The sequence below is a fragment of the Gadus chalcogrammus genome, chromosome 1 (genome assembly GCF_026213295.1).
Source record: "Gadus chalcogrammus isolate NIFS_2021 chromosome 1, NIFS_Gcha_1.0, whole genome shotgun sequence".
Lineage (NCBI taxonomy): Eukaryota > Metazoa > Chordata > Actinopteri > Gadiformes > Gadidae > Gadus > Gadus chalcogrammus.
Window position 1 is genome coordinate 20,078,226 of NC_079412.1, and position 21,096 is coordinate 20,099,321.

Sequence of the window (21,096 nt, forward strand, 5' to 3'; positions counted from 1 at the left end):
AAAAAGTAAGATTTTGGCGGTCTATCAGAATCCTCAAAGTACGCCATGAATCTCAGACCCGAGCCATTGGGTCTTAAAATGGTTCCTTTAATATAACGAGCGTGTGTTTCTACTTGGGCCGGTAGGGGGCGCTGGAGGAAAATGCACTGTTATTTACTACCGGCTGTGCGCTTATACGATTGAATCAATGAAAGAGATGTGACAGAAATACTTATGGCAGCGATGTTGGCGTAAGCATCCTATATTTTCATCCTGGCCTGTTGAATAACAAACCCAGCGAGTCAATAGCAACGCTCCCCAAACAGCTAATGAAAATAAATTACCACCTAGCCACGGGGAGCTACAGGCCAGCGCGAGAGACATTTACCCACGCACACGATTTAATCTCAGAGACAAAGTACGGGCTGGGCACGCGGCTTTATCTTCGATCAGATCAATTACACTTACACTTACACATATATCGTAATATATCAATACGCTGAGGAAACATCTTAAGTAAAAGGACTAAAGAAACAGGAAAGAGTCTCTGGTCTGTTCTGGTTAGATCACAGCGAGACAAAATGGCCACCACATCGTCCCCCATCAGAACCCTATCCAATCTGTACCGATGACCGGATCAGACCGGATCATCACCGGGGAGGGAGGAGCACCTCATCAGACAATAGAGGAAGAGGAGGCGGGAGAGGAGGATACCGAGGAAGAGGATGAGGAAGGTTTGTCGACCACAGGTTCACAAAAGAATCGGACGACCTCCGAACGACCAGGAGGAGAGGAGGAAGAGGAGGAGGAAGAGGAGGTGCAAGAGGAAGAGGAGGTGCAGGAGGAAGAGGAGGAGAAGGAGGAAGAGGAGGAGCAGAAGGAAGAGGAGGTGAAGGAGGAAGAGGAGGTGAAGGAGGAAGAGGAGGGGCAGGAGGAAGAGGAGGGGCAGAAGGAAGAGGAGGTGAAGGAGGAAGAGGAGGGGCAGAAGGAAGAGGAGGGGCAGGAGGAAGAGGAGGTGCAGGAGGAAGAGGAGGGGCAGAAGGAAGAGGAGGGGCAGGAGGAAGAGGAGGTGAAGGAGGAAGAGGAGGGGCAGAAGGAAGAGGAGGTGAAGGAGGAAGAGGAGGGGCAGAAGGAAGAGGAGGGGCAGGAGGAAGAGGAGGATGAGGAGCAGGAGGGGTATATTACAGCAGTCCCCAGTGAGAGCAGACCCCCAGCCGCTACGCTCACGTAATAGGCTGCGACTCTGCTCTCCCTGAAACGCATTTCTGCCACACTGCATTCTCTGTGTCTGTGTGTCTGTGTGTCTGTGCGTGTGTGTGTGTGTGTGTGTGTGCGTGTGCGTGTGTGTTTGTATTCTGTGTGCATTCTGTATTTGTGTGTGTGTGCCTGGGTTCTTTGTGTTTCTGTAGTGTAAACCTACGTGTGTGTGGTTGGATGTGTGTGTTTTCATGTGCAGGTTTGATGTGCGTTAGTGTATTATTAAATCTTGGGAGTGTGTGTGTGTGCGTGTCTGTCCGATGGGAGTCTAGGATGCAGAATTAAAGCCGTTTCTCTCTTTGTCAGCAAGTTTGGCTAAACCCTCTGTGGGTCTGTGTGTGTTTGTGTGTAGAGAGAGACGGAGTGTGTGTGTGCGTTTGTGTGCGTTCTCATTAAAGTTGCAGCATGTTAAAACTTCAGCGGCAGGGGAGCCGGGCCGACACAGGTCTTTGTCTGATTTATTCATCTCTCAAGGTAATAAATAAAGCCTGGCACCTTGGTCCCTCAGTGCACGCACACACACACACACACACACACACACACACACACTGAAGGGAACAGGCAGAGGCGTCTTGATCGTTCAGTTAAACTCCTTAAAACTTCCTCTGACACCTCTTCGGAGGAGGAGGAGGAGGAGGAGGAGGTTGGCAATGCAGGGTTTACAGGAGGGGTGTGTGTGTGTGTGTGTGTGTGTGTGTGTGTGTGTGTGTGTGTGTGTGTGTGTGTGTGTGTGTGTGTGTGTGTGTGTGTGTGTGTGTGTGTGTGTGTGTGTGTGTGTGTGTGTGTGTAAATGTGTGAGGCTGGCAAAGCATCAAAGCTTAGCAGACTTGATGCTTGGCTAGCCTCCTTGAAAGCATAAGCCGACGACAAGGACACGCACACGCACACACGCTCTTTCCCCGATGTTTAGCGTGCACGGCTTTTGCTGAAGAGGGATTCCCGCTAAAAACAACACCACAACCGTCACAACACAGCTGGGGCCCACGCGGCCCAGTCCTCCGTCCTCGCCAACGCCCTACACACACCCCACCCTAACACCTGCCCCCCCCCCCCCCCAAAAGCGGAGGAGCCAGGGATGGACAGGGGGCCAGCAGCAGGAGACGCAGCAGGAGATGCAGCGGACAGCCGGAGTAATTACTTGTCAGAGAGTCAATTCAGCAGCTAGTTAGAGGCTGGTTATGACAGCCCCTCAGAGAGGAGGACGAGGAGGAGGAGGAGGAAGAGGAAGAGGAGGAGGAGGAGAAGGAGGAGGAGGAGGAGGAGGAGGAAGAGGAAGAGGGAGGGAGGTGGGGAAGATAGAAGGAGAGAAGGAAGGGGAGGAGGAGGGGGGGAGATAGATGGAGAGAAGGAAGGGGAGGAGGTGGGGGGAGAGGAAGAGGGAGAGGGAGGGAGGAGGAGGAGATAGATTGAGAGAAGGTAGGGGAGGGGGGGGGGAGGAGGGGGAGGGGGGAGGATATAGATGCAGAGAAGGAAGGGAGGAGGGAGGGGGGGGGAGGGAGGAGGCGGGGCTTTGGAAAGAGGAGGGAAAGGAAAAGGTAGAGAAGGAGGAAGAGGAAGATGACGAGAAGGGAGGGGAGGCAGAGGGAGGTGGAAGAGAGGAGGAGAGACGAAGGAGAAGGGGGAGGATGTGAGGAACTATTAGAAAAAAGGGAGGCAAGAGGTGTAAACAGACCCACACACAGAGGTACACACACACACACACACACACACACACACACACACGGACAGAGGTACACACACACACACGCACGGACAGAGGGACGCACACACACACGCACGGACAGAGGGACGCACACACACACACACGCACGGACAGAGGGACGCACACACACACGCACGGACAGAGGGACGCACACACACACACGCACGGACAGAGGGACGCACACACACACACACGCACGGACAGAGGGACGCACACACACACGCACGGACAGAGGGACGCACACACACACGCACGGACAGAGGGACGCACACACACACGCAAAAAACAGCCACACGCACACAGACACATAAAAAACAGCAAAACACACAAACACACACACACACACACACACACACACACACACACACACACACACACACACACACACACACACACACACACACACACACACACACACACACACACACACACACACACACGACTTCATGAAAGGAAGTGTAGTTAAAATTTGGAGAGAGAGAGAATGAGCGGAGAGAGAGAAAGAGAGAGATGTGCCAAGGTGGGAGAAAAAATAAGCTGCTTATTAAGATTGGTTCCACAGACTAGAGAGAGGAAGGGAGGAAGGGAGGGAGGGAGAGAGAGAGGGAGATCAAGAGAGGAGAGAGCTGGGTGGAGGGGAGGGGGCAGGGACAGCTCTCCTCTGCTATCCTCATGAGAAATCTGTGGACGTTGCAGTTGAAAAACATTTTGGCTCGGAGCCCTTCTAACACCTTTAACCAAAAATGAGGGAGAGGGAGCGGGCGAGAGAGAACAGGATACATAGAGAGAGAGAGAGACGGCTCAAATCACAACAAGAGGGGAAAACATTAGAGAGGAGGCTACAGAGAGAGAGAGTGACAGAGAGACCGACAGAGAGACAGAGAAAGAGACAGACGAGTGAGAGAGGGTAAAGGAGAGAGACAGACCGAGTAAGAGAGAGAGACAGACAGAGTGGGTTTAGAGAGATGGGGACAAACAGGGTGATAGAGGGTGAGAGAGAGTGAGAGACTGACCTAACATGGGCTACAGGCAGAAGGCTGACATAGCTATCATCCTATTAAACAAAAACGTATAGTAGCAAGCGGCCCAAACACACTACAGTCCATCAGAACCCCCACCAGCCGAGGGCAACAAAGGCCTCATGTAGGGCAGTGGTTCACTGGGACCGACAAGACCACAGAACAACAGCCTCCTATCCCAGTACAAACTGCTCCAGAACTCCCGGGACAGCAGCATGTGTCTGCAGTGACCGGTTTGCATCCGACCACATTGGCCTGTCACATACATGGGTAACGTACATGTCTGCACATAAGCGCGGGATGTAGAAAAATGTAGAAATGTTGTCGATTTATAAATGTAATCAGCTCTTTGTGAATCCTCTACTGTGGTGCTTGAACCACTAAATGCTTTCACTCTCTAAAAGGGGTGATATTATGCCACCAGGTGTGAGTGTGATAAGCGTTCACGAGCTGTTTGAAAAACCGCCTTTTCCTGTGTTTTTGTGACATCACAAGTGGGCTTGTCCACCTAGACATATGCTGGATAAAAGGCAGTTTCAAACAGCCTAAACGGGCTAATCACACTCACAGCAGGTGGCATAATTTCACCCCGGTAACCGAGCACATCCACGTAAACACTCCCAACACCAACTGTACGTTCACACCACGCCAAATAGCTCAAAACACAACGCTGTCCAAAATATTTACAGCTCATATCGCTCTTGCGTTTTCTCGCGTATGTTTACTGGGACCCACGCCGACGAGAGACATCTACATTCTGATTGGTTGGCAGTCATTTACAGCCGAAACACACTAGCTCATTTGCATAGAGTTGAGCTGTTTTCAACTCTCACTTACAGCTTTACAGCTTTAAAGCTATCGCTCAAGTGTTTTATCGCTCCAATCACTTTATCGCTCATGTCTAATAGAAAGTGAATGGGCGTTCATCGCTAAAAACGCTTTACAGCTTTTGGTGTGAACGCACAGTAATAGGTTCACATCCTGTTGTGTGAAGGTCAGTAGCTCCTCCACCTACAGGTCAGTAGCTCCCCCCCTACAGGTCAATAGCTCCTCCCCCTACAGGTCAGTAGCTCCTCCCCCTACAGGTCAGTAGCTCCTCCCCCTACAGGTCAGTAGCGCCTCCCCCTACAGGTCAGTAGCTCCTCCCCCTACAGGTCAGTAGCTCCTCCCCCTACAGGTCAGTAGCTCCTCCCCCTACAGGTCAGTAGCTCCTCCCCCTACAGGTCAGTAGCTCCTCCCCATACTGCAGGCCATTGGTTCCTTTAGCTCATGGTTTTAAAGCATGCTGCTGTGGCCGGAAGCATTGCTGGAGGGTTAGAACCGAAACACCAGGAGCTGAACCAACCCCAGGATACCACGATATATATATACTGAATAACGGCAGATATATCTAAACCGTGAATATTGGTTGATATTTCATACTTTAGTCCCCTAAAGTCAAGCGTCGGTTGGGCTCCCGTTGTAACCCAGCCAAACTCCTCCCGCTAAACCATTAAAATCACGCATCAAACACGGTTAAAACAATTACTCTTTTACGTAATTTCCCCCCTTTATATTCGTTAGCCATCGTCACGAGCAACCATTGTACGTTTTTTTTAAGTGGAACATATCATCAGTGATATCGGTTCCGGAGACTGGGGTCCCTAATGGAGGGCGATGGGGGTCGGTCGCTGGGCTCAGCCGGAGCCCCAACGGACTCTGCTGCTCCAAGATGGCCGCCGGCGGAGGACAGTGTTAGCCCTTTATGTTCCCTGTACGGCTTATCACTACCTTATCACTAGCGCACACATCCTCCCTCTGAGCACCCAGATAACGGGGGAGGGACAGAGAGACAGAGAAGGGGGGTGAACGAGAGAGAGGGAGAGAGAGAGAGGGAGAGAGAGAGGGGGAGAGAGCGAGAGAGAGAGAGAGAGAGAGAGAGAATGAGAATGTCAAGCTGTCCTGCTGGCCTTTTCTTGGCGTTCTCGCCACAGTAGCCGTCTGAGGAATTTATCTAGTGCCACTGTGTGATAGAGATCTGGCTGCCTCCCTCTCTCCTCCCCCCTCCCCCAGACCTCTCTTCTTTCGGAGGTAATCTGGTTTCATCCTCGTCCATCGCTCCCTTCTCCTCTTCATTTACACACTAAATATTCAGCCCTCTCTCTTTCTCTTCCTCCCTCTCTCGTTCTCCATCTCCATCTCCCTCTCTTCCTCCCCCCACTATCTCCCGCTACCCACCCTCCCTCCCTTTCTTCCTCCATCTTTTGCCCTCCCCCCTTTCTTGCTTTTTCTCTCCCCCTCCCTCCATGAACAGCCCTCCCTCCCTCCATCTGCCTTTCTCTGTTCTATCAGTTTCGCTCCTGCAACAGTCTGCCTGTTGGTCTGTCTGCCTGCCTCCCCGTCTACCTGTCGGTCCACCTCCAGGGGAGGACAGACAGGTGTTTTGAGTCGCGGTCAAAAGACCTGTGGTATGTCTGCCTCCCTGTCTACATGTGTGTCTGCCTCAAGGGCAGGACAGACGGGTCCTGTGTGTAGCAGCAGCGATATTTCTGTCTGTCTGCCTGTCGGCCTGCCTCCCTCTTGGGCAGGACAGACAGGTCCGGTGACTAGCAGCAGCAGCGGTAGTGTGTCCGCCTGCCTGTCTGTCTGCGTGTGTCCAGGCGAGGACAGACAGGTCCTCTGAGTAGCAGCAGTATGATTAATATTAATGGGATTATTTTTAGATGCGTACGTGTTTCTCGCCCTCGATCCTCTTGTCAGCCTGCTGGACCGCCTCGAGGTAGGTAAAGTGGAGCTCCATCAGCCTGTCCACCTGGGGGGAGAGAGAGGGAGAGAGAGACAGAGACAGAGAGAGACAGAGGGAGAGACAGAGACAGAGACAGAGACAGAGAGAGAGAGAGAGAGAGAGAGAGAGAGAGAGAGAGAGAGAGAGAGAGAGAGAGACAGAGAGACAGAGAGACAGAGAGACAGAGAGAGACAGAGAGACGGAGAGAGAGAGACAGAGAGACGGAGAGATGGAGAGAGAGAGAGACAGAAAGAGAGAGAGAGGAAGCGGAAGAAAAGAGACAGAGACACAGACAGAGGGAGAGAGAGAGAGAGACAGACAGAGACAGAGAAAGAGGGATAGACGCATAGAGAGACAGAAAGGGACGAAGAGAGGCTAAATTAAAAATAGAAAGGCTTCAAATGAAGACAACAGGGACAGAGCAGATTGTGTAGTCACACACACACACACACACACACACACACACACACACACACACACACACACACACACACACACACACACACACACACACACACACACACACACACACACACACACACACACACACACACACACACACACACACACACACCAGGGGAGGAGGTGACTGCCAGCCCGCTGTGCTCCACATACTAAACAACAGCTCCGCTCTTCACGGCGCCTCCAACGCTACGCTAGCGCTAACGCTACGTCCCATCAGCCACCATGCTGCTCTATGAGGGCGTCACATGATCAGAGCGGAGCCCCACGTCGGGGACCTGCTGTGTTCTTAACTCCATCTCCTACCGTCTCTCACCTCTCCTCGTCTTCCTCACTCACACACTCACACACACACACCACGTCCACAGCGAAGGTGTGAAAGAGGAATGCGTGTGTGTGTGTGTCAGAGCATGCGTGTGGGTGGGATCCGTGTGTGGCTGAAGTCGTTTGTGTGCAAATGAGCACCTGGTGCGCTCGAGTGTGCATCGGTGTGTGCGTATGTGTGGTAGCGTGTGTGGGGTAGCGTGTGTGCGGTAGCATGTGTGCGGTAGCGTGTGTGTGGTAGCGTGTGTGCGGTAGCGTGCGGGCGGTAGCGTGCGGGCGGTAGCGTGCGGGCGGTAGCGTGCGGGCGGTAGCATGTTTGGTAGCGTGTGTTTGGTAGCATGTGGGCGGTAGTGTGTGTTTAGTAGTATGTGTTTGGTAGCGTGTGTTTGGTAGCGTGTGTGCGGTAGCGTGTGTGCGGTAGCGTGCGGGCGGTAGCGTGTGTTTAGTAGTATGTGTTTGGTAGCGTGTGTGCGGTAGCGTGCGGGCGGTAGCGTGCGGGCATTAGCGTGTCGTCGGTAGCGTGTGTGTGGTAGCATGAACCCACCTTCTCACAGTCGTTCTCGGTGAACTTGCTGAGCAGCCGGCTCCTCTGCTGGGCCTTCAGGTTCCTCAGCATGGACGAGATGATGGAGCTCACGTGCTCTGCAGGACCACAAGAGGACACGGGCCGTGAACACTCAGAACTCACCCGGCCAGGGCTGCCCCCTCCTGGGCCACCACGCACAATTATAAGGAACCGGGTCCGAGAGGTACCGGGTCCGAGAGGTACAGGGTCCAGAGGTACAGGGTCTCAGAGGTACCGGGTCTCAGAGGTACCGGGTCTCAGAGGGACCGGGTCCGAGAGGTACAGGGTCCGAGAGGTACCGGGTCCGAGAGGTACCGGGTCCGAGAGGTACCGGGTCCGAGAGGTACAGGGTCCGAGAGGTACAGGGTCCGAGAGGTACAGGGTCTGAGAGGTACCGGGTCCGAGAGGTACAGGGTCTGAGAGGTACAGGGTCTGAGAGGAACAGGGTGCAACACTCCTCCCGGAAGTGACATTTTGGAGCTTCTCCAGTTCCACAGGCCGCAGACGTCTTCTCAGAGGTATAACTCAGCCGCCAGAGCGCTGGTGAATGACATCTGAATGCCACAGCACCTGGGGGCGGGCAGGGGGGCGGCCGGGGGGGAGGCAGGAGACAAACAGTCCAGACAAACAGAGGTGCCTGGGGGTTGTGTTCGGCAGGCCGGAGTCCGAGACACGCCGATGCAGACGTCAGTCAGTCCTAACAGGGCTGGGCGATTAATCGAATTTTGATCGCGATTTAAATTTTAGCCTCAAACGATCACAAAATTAACATAATCGAGTCAACATAAAAGGGCAGGACAGCTGGATACCTATCTGTGTATCATTTTAGATTGGAACATTTTCTTTTTGACCATTTTGTGTACGATTTTTGTACTGCTTAAAGGCTTCAAATGAATTGCTTAAAATTTCAGAGTTCTCAGTTACTAAAAAATAATCTGAGAGACATGCTGAAATAAATACAATATGTTTTCAAACTCAAAAATAATTGTGGCCATCCTGTCGTTAGTATGTTGGGGGAGTAGCCATGATTTACTTTCCTCCTTCTGCTTCTTTTTCATACGTTATCCTACATTTCTGACTCAGACTTAACAACTCTACTGAGCTGTTCAGGTGACTGATTTTCTCTAGGTGGGGGGGCAAGACCTGTGTGTGTGTGTGTGGTGGGGGTGTTGTCTCATTTGTGTATGTGTAACTGTTTAAAGTCAAATGTTGTCTTATTTGCGTTTATGTCTTATTGGTATATGTTGTCTTATTTGTGTTTATGTCAAATGTAGTATGTTGTCTAATTTGTGCATATGCCTAACTGTTTTCTATATGTTTGTTGTATAAATCATTAAATAAAAAATGTATCGTTTGAATAATCGTGATTTCAATATTGACCCAAATAATCGTGATTATAATTTTCCCCATAATCGAGCAACCCAAAGTCCTAACCGAGTGGAGCGCTCATCAGTGCCATGCTTCAAAATAGACTGATCAGCACCTGGGTGGGAGGGCATGGTGAACAAACAATAGCAGAGAGTTAGGGGGACAGGAGAGCGGAGGGGTGACGGTGTGTTGACTCCCAGGGGAACCTGCATGCCTACACTCCACCTGCGAGGGGCAATCTATGAGCAAGGTGCCCCTCGCAGCCCCCTTAACGGCCAGTCTGAAGAACTATACATCAAGATGACGAGAGGAGCCGTGGAAACGAGCAAGACAAGTGAATAAATGTGTATTATTTTATGGACCTCTATTAGCAGACCGTATTACCTTTACGGTAACCATGGTGCCCTGAGCTACACTGACATTTTAACAAGGTAATAACGGCTGTGCACGCATTAGTTGCAAAGGCAAGCGCCGCGAGATGATTGGCTGAATTAACTGCATGGCCCGCCTGTCCCTCCGGGGGGGCGGCCAATCAAGCTTGTCAGTTGAGAAACTGCTCAGGCTTTGAGAGGAGAAATCGACTGAACAATACACTCTGGAGAGGAGGGAGAGAGCGAACCACTACAGAACAGCGAACACAGAGAGAGAGAGTGATAGAGAGAGAGAGAGGGAGAGGGAGGGGTAGAGGTAGAGAGGTGGGAAAAGGAGTGTAATTGGACCTCATCAACAGGGGTCAATAATCTCTTGGTGAGGCTTGGTTGTTGCTAGGCGACAACTGTAAGAGAATCAGGAGCACCGCTCTGTTCCCGAGGGTCCCCTGGGTGATGCAGCATCGTTACCCACAAGACACCGGCTGCAACATCTGGCACGCACACACTCACACACACACACACACACACACACACACACATTCACGATGGAACAATAGACACCCACACAAACATCAGACACATACACACACTAGATGTACGCTACAAAAGACTAGACACACACTGAAACACTAGAGGCACACAAGGAAACACTACACACACTGAAACACTAGACACACACGCACACAAACACACACTGAAACACTAGACACACACACTGAAACACTAGACACACACACACTGAAACACTAGAGGCAAACAAAGAAACAATACACACAAACACTAGACACACAGAAACACTAGAGGCAAACAAAGAAACACTACACACACTGAAACACTAGACACACACACACACAAACACACACTGAAACACACACACACACAAACACACACTGTGAAACACTAGACACACACACACTGAAACACTAGACACACACACACTGAAACACTAGAGGCAAACAAAGAAACAATAGACACACAAACAAACACTAGACAGACACACACTGAAACACTAGACAAACATACTCCTGTTCAATGTCTCAGCATTTTGGTGACTTCACCGCGATGTTTATGCTTATTTGATGGACATGACGCTTCGTGTCCTGAGAGGACGCCTCCTTCTCCGTGACCCCGCGCTGTGATTGGTCAGTGTCAGGGCCTCGGCCGCGTCCACTGAGACGAGGCGATCCACCAGCGGAGCGTCTGTAAAGCTTCCTGCCTGAGGGCGGAGCCTGACGGCGAGGGGGGGGGGGGGGGGGGGGGGGGGTGTCTGTGTTGACGTGTTGAGAGCAGAACGGGGGATCAGACCTCACTGCTTCCCCATCAGCGTCGGGTTGACGTGCACGCAGCTTTAAGACACCTCTGAGTCCCCGGGGGAATATAAACCGGAGCGACGTGAAGACCTTAAAGCCGGATGAATATAACCAGGAACAATAACTGCCTCCTCGCTCGGAATAAACTGACAACAAATCCTTAGAGATTTTCTAGCCCTGTACCACCATGTTTTGTGGACGGTGGACTTCCTGTCCACCGTCCAAAAGGTAGATGGATAGAATATGAATACGGGTAGAGCGGGATTTGTACTTACTTAGGGAGTTTCTAGTTCTCTTTTACATTTCTCCATCACTCTCTCACTGGGGTGGGAAGAGAGAGAAGGAATCAAGGTGAACGAGAGAGAGAGAGAGAGAGAGAGATGGGGCGAGAGAGAGAGAGAGCGAGAGAGAGAGAGAGAGAGAGACTTGGACCGACTGATTGGGATGTATAAACAGAAAACCAGCAGTCAGATTCCTACGATGCGAGCCCCTAAAAACTGTCCAGGGTTAAAGTACCTCAAACGGGGAAGGTGCTGTAGGTAGGAATTAAGAGCCATCATTATAGTGTAATTCGTTAGCTATGCCATCCCCATCCGTCAGCTATGAGTGAGTGGAGGCTCAGTGAGGTTATCTGTTGTGGTTGAACCCAGGCCTGCCCTTGTAAGAGGCCATTTAGATTGAAGACCGCCCCGGGCTCGTTTCTGACCAATCAGCGCATGTCTTCCCATCATGCCTGTCAATGACAGGGACAGCATGACAGCAGCACTTCTTCATCGCAGAGGAACGTAGTGAGGGAGAAAGGGAGGAACGTAGGGAGGGAGAGAGAGAGGGAGAGGGAGGAACGTAGGGAGGGAGAGAGAGAGGGAGAGGGAGGAACGCAAGGAGGGAGAGAGAGAGGGAGAGGGAGGAACGTAGGGAGGGAGAGAGAGAGGGAGAGGGAGGAACGCAGGGAGGGAGAGAGAGGGAGGAACGTAGGGAGGGAGGAAGGGAGAAACGTAGGGAGGGAGAGGGAGAGGGAGAGGGAGGAACGTAGGGAGGGAGGAACGCAGGGAGGGAGGGAGAAACGTAGGGAGGGAGAGGGAGAGGGAGAGGGAGGAACGTAGGGAGGGAGGAAGGGAGAAACGTAGGGAGGGAGAGAGAGAGGGAGAGGGAGGAACGCAGGGAGGGAGAGGGAGAAACGTAGGGAGGGAGAGGGAGAGGGAGGAACGCAGGGAGGGAGGGAGAAACGTAGGGAGGGAGGGAGAAACGTAGGGAGGGAGAGGGAGAAGGAGGAACATAGGGAGGAACGTAGGGAGGGAGAAAGGGAGAAACGTAGGGAGGGAGAGGGAGAGGGAGGAACGCAGGGAGGGAGGGAGAAACGTAGGGAGGGAGAGGGAGAAGGAGGAACATAGGGAGGAACGTAGGGAGGGAGAAAGGGAGAAACGTAGGGAGGGAGAGAGAGAGGGAGGAACGTAGGGAGGGATAGAGAGGGAGGAACGCAGGGAGGAAGGGAGAAACGTAGGGAGGGAGAGAGAGAGTGAGGGAGGAACATAGGGAGGGAGAGAGAGTGAGGGAGGAACATAGGGAGGGAGAGAGAGTGAGGGAGGAACGTAGGGAGGGAGAGAGAGAGAGGAACGTAGGGAGGAACATAGGGAGGGTGTGGTCGGTTTTAAGTCCATTTTATTCATCTAGATCCCCCCTGGTTCTTTCCTTCCGCCTCTTTACAACTCTGATGACTTACAGCAGCTTCCGACTCCCCCCCCCCCCCTCAACCCGGGCGCCATGTTTCACTCAGACAACGCTCCACAATCACCACCACGACCACCGTCCCAGCAGGGGGGCCGGCGTGACACAGGCACAAAGGCGGGGGGGGGGGGGGGGCTGTGGAAGGGGAACAGCGCGTGGCGTGTAGCAGATAAGGCGGCGCGCTCCTCGGAGCGTGGAGGGAAATGTTAATTAGAGGAGTGTCTACACCCGGGCATCGCACGGCGGATCTCTCCCCGGGAAAGTGGCTCATAAAGGGATTAGCCGCGCGTGTTGATTATGACGACGCAGATTAACATCAAACTCATCCGCCGACAAACTCGCCGCCACGGCGGCCCCCCGACCGCGGGGTAGTTCGCGGACGGCTGGGGCGGCTGTGCGTGTGGATGTGGATGTGTTTGTGACTGCGTGCGTGCGTGCGTGCGTGCGTGTGCATGTCTGTGTGTGCGCGTGGTTGCGTTTCACGGTGCGCGTCTGTGTTTGTGACTGTGTGTGTGTGAGTGCCTCTGTCTGTGTGTGCGTGTGGATGTGCTTGTGACTGTGTGTGTGCGTGCCTCTTGTCTGTGTGTGCGTTCGGCTGCGATTGACTGTGTGCGTGTGTGAGTATGTGTGCGCTTGTGAGTGTGTTTGCGTCTGTGCGTGTGAATGCGTTTGTGACTGTGCGTCCATCTGTGTGTGCGAATGTGCTTGCGTGAGTGCTTCTGCGGTTGTGTATGCGATTAGGATTGCCTGTGTTAGCGTGTGTGAGCAAGCATGCGTGCGCACGTGTGTGCGTGTGCACCAAGTTGTAGTACTATGCTTACAGAATCACAAACAGCAAAACTTCGAAGCTCTCGGGTTGAACTCCACTGGAGACTCCTCCTGCCCTTAACTCCATCACACACCACAACACTAGAACAACCGACACAGGAAACCAGCCATCGTTCCCGTGGCGACGGGGACTGGCTGGTGTGCGTGTGCATGTAAATGAGGAGTCTGTTGGCATCTGTTGTGTGACACAACGCTCACAGCGCCCCTAAATATAGCCCCCGTCTGCCACCCATTCTCACCCCGGCATTGTAGATTGGCTGGGGGTGACATCACAGGAAGCACCTCGAGGGAACGCTCTGAACACTCTGTGGAACTTGTTGAAAAACTACTTTACTCGTCTCTCATTTCCACTACGCGTTTCACCTTGGAGAATGGATGCATGCGTTGATCTCACAGGGGGAGATCAACGCACCCCACCACAGAGGAAGACAGAGAAGGGGGGGAAGAGAGAGAGAGAGAGAGCGAGAGAGAGAGAGAGAACGGTTTGAGAAAGAAAGTGAGAGCAATAGGTGGAGAAAAGAGGGAGCGAGTAAGAGACAGAGAGAGACAGACTGACTGAAAGACAGACTGAAACAAAGCAAGGACAAGAGTGTGATGCCTGCATGCACACTAGCCCCGTTCTGAAGAATCTTCCTCAACGTGTCTGAACCGTCAGGTGAAAACTGTGTTTTCCCCGTTGAGGTACATGACCCCTCTCATGTTCCCAGACCAGCGCCCACCATGTCTGGGTCACATCCCTAGCTCACAACAATTCCACAGACGACGAAGTGTGGCGACCAGGAACGCTGGGGGAGTGTGTACCAAAGACCACACAGCCCTGCCTTCATCGTAGCGGAAAGAGTGTGGACACGTGCCTTAATTAAGGGAGTCGTTTGGGGTCGTTGAAGGATGGATTCCTCGCGGAGGCGACCTGCCGGCCCCGTTGCCATGGCAGCCCAGCGTGTGATGCCAACGTGGAAGCTAATAGGGTGAAACCGGGTTCAGGTCATCTGCATAGCGACACACACACACACACACACACACACACACACACACACACACACACACACACACACACACACACACACACACACACACACACACACACACACACACACACACACACACACACACACACACACACACACACACACACACACACACGTCTCATAACTCTTCCCCCCCCCTGCTGCTCGAGAGGGTCACGGGTTAATACGGCCCACCACAGGTGAGTCGGCAACAAAATGGCAGCCGCTTTGTCCGCCTCTGTGGGGGGGGCGCTCGGGGTCGCGGCGGGCCCGGGACATAAAGGTGAATTATGATGATTGTATCAAGGAGAGGGGGGGGGGGGGGGGGCTCCATCCGTGGGTTTGGCCGCAGCGTAACACGAGGCGTCTGATCTGAATGCACTGCTGCCCTCACTTGCTCTACATCCGCCGCCGTGTCTGTCCCCGCCGGCGGCCAATCACACGCCCTCCCTCGTGGGGCGGCACAACTCGTCGCGTTTTAATTGGAAAACTCGATTCCGGCCTCTGCCGGAATTGGACGATTGCGGAGGGTCCCAATGACGAATGCTTTTTATTTTACGTATTTGAAATAATTGAATACGTTCAATAAACACGTTCGATATAGTATGACTGTAACGTTAAACTCTAATTGCAAACAGTTGCAACACAAGCAATGAGCGCTCTGATTAATCTGCGGGCGCTAGAATCGTGTGGGTCCATGCGAGGTCTGAGTAATCACCAGCGCTTAATATATGACACGAGGCGACGCAGTGGCCAGGATGGAGCTCCGTTAATAGCAATTAATAGTCGTAATGAAAATATCAGGGCAAAATAATCCCAATTAACATTTTTGTCATGATCCTGCAGCTCTACTCCATCACAACAGCCGCAGTCAGCCTCCATCCCTCAGACACCGAATCCCTCTTTCACTGACACCCTAACGCCCCGTGCCCACTACCTCCGTCAGTTGACCGTTGCCCATTGACTTTGAATGGGGACGGACGCGCAATGCATTGTGGATCCGTCCGTTCAGTTGGAGCGTTCGCCACCGTCAGAAAGTTGAAAAATGTTCAACTTTTTCGGCAGCGACGGTTCCGTCATCCAATCAGATCGCGTATGCAAATTTAAGCACTGTGACGCGACTCGGGCTCTGACGATACTGGAAAGCGGGTCATCTTGCCTCGCAACAAGCAGGAAGAAGCGGGAAGAACCCGGCGAAGCGATTTGATTGGCTGACGGATGCCTCTGCAAAGACTACTCCCCCATCCGTCAGCCACGCCTTCCCACGTCCGTTGACTGACGGTGCAGTGGGCACGAGGCGTAACACCCACCCATTCATTCCTCACCCAATGCCTAACTCCTTCCATCGCCCGTTCACTCACACCGTCCCTCTCACTCAACCTCTCGTCCTGAACCCTTTGTTCAACTCCCCATCGCTTGCCCCCCCCCCCCCTCACCTCCTCCTGAGACAAGATAGTTTCAGGAGCCCAGACAGAACAAATCAAACATGATTGGACTGATTTTATGGACTGTCTGAGTTTTGGGGTCGGTCAAACAACGGTGACCAATGCTTTGGCCAGGTTATACGCTTTGGCCGTTATATACGGGCACGCTGGGGCAAAGAATATGATTTCTCTTTATACTGGAAAATGAAAGGTAAACTTTGAGTCAACCAATTTGACAGACCTTTGTGTTCCTTCTGCTGGTAAATTAAAGGCAAACCAAAACTGAAAGGGAAACCATTTGACAGAGCTCTGTGTTCCTTCTTCTGGTAAATTACAGGCAAACTAAAACGGAAACTGAAACTATTTAACATACCAGCGGGTTCCTTCTTCTGGTAAATGAAAGGCAAACAAAAACTGAAGGTGAAACTATTTGACAGAGCTCCACGTGCCTTCTCTTGGAAAAATAAAGGCAAACCAATACCCAAACTGAAATTATTGAAAATACTTCTGTGTTCCTAGGTGCCTTCTCTTTAAAAATGAATGGGAATCTGAACTGAGAGTGAAACCATTTGATAGATGGGCCTCCTCTTGAAAAAATGACAGTGAAAGTGAAACCGTTTGACAGAGCTACATGTGCCTTCTCTTGAAAAATGAAAGTGGAAGTGAAACCATTTGACAGAGCTACATGTGCCTTCTCTTGAAAAATGAAAGTGGAAGTGAAACCATTTGACAGAGCTCCGTGTACCTTCTCTTGAAAAATGAAAGTGAAACCATTTCACTTTCTCTTGAAAAATGAAAGTGAAAGCGAAACCACTTAACAGAGCTCCAGTGCCGTGTTCCAATACCCGTACTGTCCGTACTTACTAGCCACAATTTGAGTACGTAGTACGTTCCAATTCAGATCCGGCGAAAAGAAGTATACTTCAAGGACCCGGATGCCGTACTCAAAACGGGCTTATCGTGAAGTGTGGATCGAAGGACACTCCCCGTACTCAACGGCAGCCATCTTAGCTACGTAGCGGAAGAGGCGGAGCCAGGCTGAGCCAAAGTCGGCGCATTTTCCACATAGCCTGCATTAAGAGTCATTTTGTCGTTTTTATAGTTTTTATAGCTTTTTATAGCTGCTATGCGTAAAGAGTTCACCGTTCAAAGCGGGATGTTTATTGCGGGGGAGGAGCCACGGCGGCAGTCGTGATCGTAATTTCAAGTTAGTGCACCACAGAGTACTCGATTTGGAACAGCACTCACATCTGAAAAATTTGCTTACTCAAGTGAGTACGGATAGTGCAGATAGTGTACTTCCTTTAAGTATACTCATGGAAGTACGGGTATTGGAACACGGCACAGGCCTTCTCTTGGAAATAGTAAGGGAAAGTGAAAGTGTCTGACTGACCTTCGTGTTCCTTCTCCGACAGCCCGGCCTTCTTCATCTTCTTGGGCGTCTTCATGAAGAGTGGGAAGATGGTTCTGAGCCCCAGAATGTCGACAAACTTATGGCAGTTATCGGTCCCCTCGGGTCCGGTCATGCCGTGGTCCAGGACCTTCAAGGCGCTGGTTCTGGACATCTTCTTCTCTCTGCGGGGGCAGGGAGGGAGGGAGAGAGAAAGGCCAGACTCGTGTCAGAACATGTTCACAACGATTTTCACCGTGAGGACTGTGAGACGATGATATGATAACGGTTGAATGGTTTACACGGGAGGCTTTGGTGTTATGTTCTCATAACCTCCTGTATGAGGAGGAAAAGATTGCAATATCGAACCAACTTTCATGTCATTATTTGCTGTAATTGATTTATAGCTCTATTACACACACACACACACACACACACACACACACACACACACACACACACACACACACACACACACACACACACACACACACACACACACACACACACACACACACACACACACACACACACACACACACACACACAAAATGTGGCGCAATAATAATCGGTACACCCATTCAAAAACCTCACTGCATAAACAGCCTCAAACAAGGGAGTGTATAATTCAAATCCCTGTCTCCAACAAGAAAACCTGGCTGAGACACGACAACAGGGAATAGAAAAAAGTCTGTCAAATCCTCTAATGGCGTCTCTTCCTCCATGTAACAGGGTATGAAACACAGCTACTTCCCCCAACACCCTCCAATGACAGGTGGCGGTGTTGGGGCTTGACGAGAGACAGACAGACAGACAGACAGCGGGGTGCAGCAGACAGCCTTGTCTGCGTGTCCAACAGAGAAGCCCGTTAGCGGGCAGCTGTCATGTCTTGACAGCCTCAGAGACGGGACTTGAAGCCCTGGGTTTGATCTCTCGGTGTTGATTTGTGAAAAGGGTACGGGGAGGGAAGAGAGGGCTGGGGATGGATTCACATCCAAGAGACTAAATCCGTTGACATGGCGTGTTATATTCATGGAGTTTTGTCATTTACAGTTATATATATTTTTATAGAACAGACGCAATCGTTTTTTTGATTCGTCAATTGGACCGGTGGTTTGACTTTGAGAAAGCAAAACAAAAAGCCCCTTGTGGGGCTGACAATATAATAACACGTTTATAATTATAAAAAATTATAATAATCAGCTGTCAGAGTGTTCGACCGCTTTATCAGGGCTTGCTACAACAGTGAGTGTATGACGCAGGAGTAGAGTCATGGACTGGTAAAGTTTCGGAGTTAGGAGGAAAATCAAACCAAGCCTCAGCAGGGCCGATGAGGCTGCGGACACCGGTGGCAACCCCCATGGGTTCAGACCCCCATGGGTTCAGACCCCCATGGGTTCAGACCCCCATGGGTTCAGACCCCCATGGGTTCAGACCCCAGGCATACATGAGGTGCTCGAATATTAAATAAAACCCATGACTTGCTGCCAATTGTCGAAACAAACAAACAAACAATCATCAGCCGCTACAAACATCAGCAGTTCAGTTTGGATAGCTTCAGTCAGAATTTCAGGCTCAAAAATCGGTTGAAAACAATTAGATTTTAGATCTTTTGTAAAAAAATAAAACTATTTAGCAGCTGTTAATTATAATCACGTCAGTCTCAATGAAATGTCTCCATGCTCCATCAGTCTAAACATCACGAGGATCCCACCCCATCCTCCAACAACATGAAATAAAGCCTCTTCCTTAACTCTATAACTATCGATGCAGGGGATCCAGAGATCGGTGAGCGCAGCACACTCCTCCAACACCTTTATTAGAAAATCTCTCTCCCAACAGCTCACTCCCCTCCTCTCTCCGCTCATCCTACTCTACCAAAGCTAACAGACGGTGCAGAAAAGGACGTGGTGTTTCCGCGGGATATCGAGCCGCCCTTTGCGTCTCCCCCTCTGCTGATGTGCTCATCAAAGCAGGGGGCCCGGGGGGTTCACTACATGTGCGTCACGTCTCTTTATCAGCCCTTAAGGTCATCTGGCTTCAGATCAATCGGGCGGCCCGGGAAGGCAAGGCTCCAGCCGATAGCGCTACGCGATGTTCTGCATCACGGAGCATGGCGAAGACTAGCTAACTGGCAACTGGAGAGACAAGCAGGAGACTAGCGACTGGGGAGACACGCAGGAAACTGTCAAATAACCTGAAAGAGACAAGCAGCAAACTAGCAAACAACCTGGGAGAGACAAGCAGCATACTAGCAAACAACCTGAGAGAGACAAGCAGGAAACTAGCAAACAACCTGAGAAAGACAAGGAAACTATTAACGACTGGAGAGACACACAGGAGATTAGCGAACAATTGGAGAGAGACAAGCAGGAGACTAGAAAACAACCTGAGAGACAAGAAGGAAACTAGCAAACAACCGGAGAGACTAACGTTAAACAGAAAACAGGAGAGACAGGCAGGAGACTAGAAAACAACCTGAGAGAGACAAGCAGGAAACTGGAAAACAACCTGAGAGAGACAAGCAGGAAACTGGAAAACAACCTGAGAGAGGCAAGCAGGAAACTAGCAAACGACTGGAGAGAGACAAGCAGGAAACTAGCAGACGGCCAGAGAGAGACAAGCAAGAAACTAGCAGACGGCCGGAGAGACAAGCAAGAAACTAGCAAACAACCGGAGATAGACAAGCAGGAAACTAGAAAAAACATGAGAAAGACTAGCAGAAAAACTAGCAAACAAGTGGAGACGGGCAGGAAACTAGAAAACAACTGGAGACAAGCAAGAACAGCTGAACAGCTGGCCGAATGAGAGTGACGCAGTATTGATGTGGTCCCTGAGCGATGGCTCTCCCTCTCCCCTGAGAAGAGCACAGCGACAGCGACTCACCTGAGCATGAGGTTCATGAGCTGGAGCCCCTCCCCCTTGAGGAAGCGGTCCCGATTGGCCGACAGCATGAGGCAGGAGCAGAGGCTGTCGAACAGGTTCTCCATCATCTCCTGCTCCTCCGCTGTGGAGGGGTTGTGGCGCTTGAACACCTGGAGGGGGGGGGGGGGGCGGGGGGGGGGGGGCAAACCGAGGGTAAACACAGGGGGTCTACTACGGCACAGCAAAGGATCATACACCACCGTTCATTATGCAGACTGGCTTTCATCCAGCGCAACCTTTCATTATTGATTATTATGGGATGCATTTCCAGTTGAAAATCTCTCTCTCTCTCTCTCTCTCTCTCTCTCTCTCTCTCTCTCTCTCTCTCTCTCTCTCTCTCTCTCTCTCTCTCTCTCTCTCTCTCTCTCTCTCTCTCTCTCTCTCTCTCTCTCTCTCTCTCTCTCTCTCTCGTTCACCTTGATTCCTTCTCTCTCTTCCCACCCCAGTGAGAGAGTGATGGAGAAATGTAAAAGAGAACTAGAAACTCCCTAAGTAAGTACAAATCCCGCTCTACCCGTATTCATATTCTATCCATCTACCTTTTGGACGGTGGACAGGAAGTCCACCGTCCACAAAACATGGTGGTACAGGGCTAGAAAATCTCTAAGGATTTGTTGTCAGTTTATTCCGAGCGAGGAGGCAGTTATTGTTCCTGGTTATATTCATCCGGCTTTAA

The 21,096-nt window shown here is 51.4% G+C and overlaps 1 protein-coding gene across 1 annotated transcript in view; it reads right to left on the reverse strand.

Moving 5' to 3' along the window:
* ctnnbl1 (catenin, beta like 1) overlaps window positions 1-21,096 on the reverse strand; it is a 31,649-nt gene that overhangs the window by 570 nt on the left and 9,983 nt on the right. The window contains exons 10-13 of the mRNA XM_056588866.1: window positions 20,382-20,530; window positions 17,499-17,680; window positions 8,052-8,149; window positions 6,668-6,748 (exon numbers count right to left, since the gene is read on the reverse strand). Coding sequence (XP_056444841.1) covers window positions 6,668-6,748; window positions 8,052-8,149; window positions 17,499-17,680; window positions 20,382-20,530 — 510 coding nt within the window. The remainder of the gene's footprint in view (window positions 1-6,667; window positions 6,749-8,051; window positions 8,150-17,498; window positions 17,681-20,381; window positions 20,531-21,096) is intronic.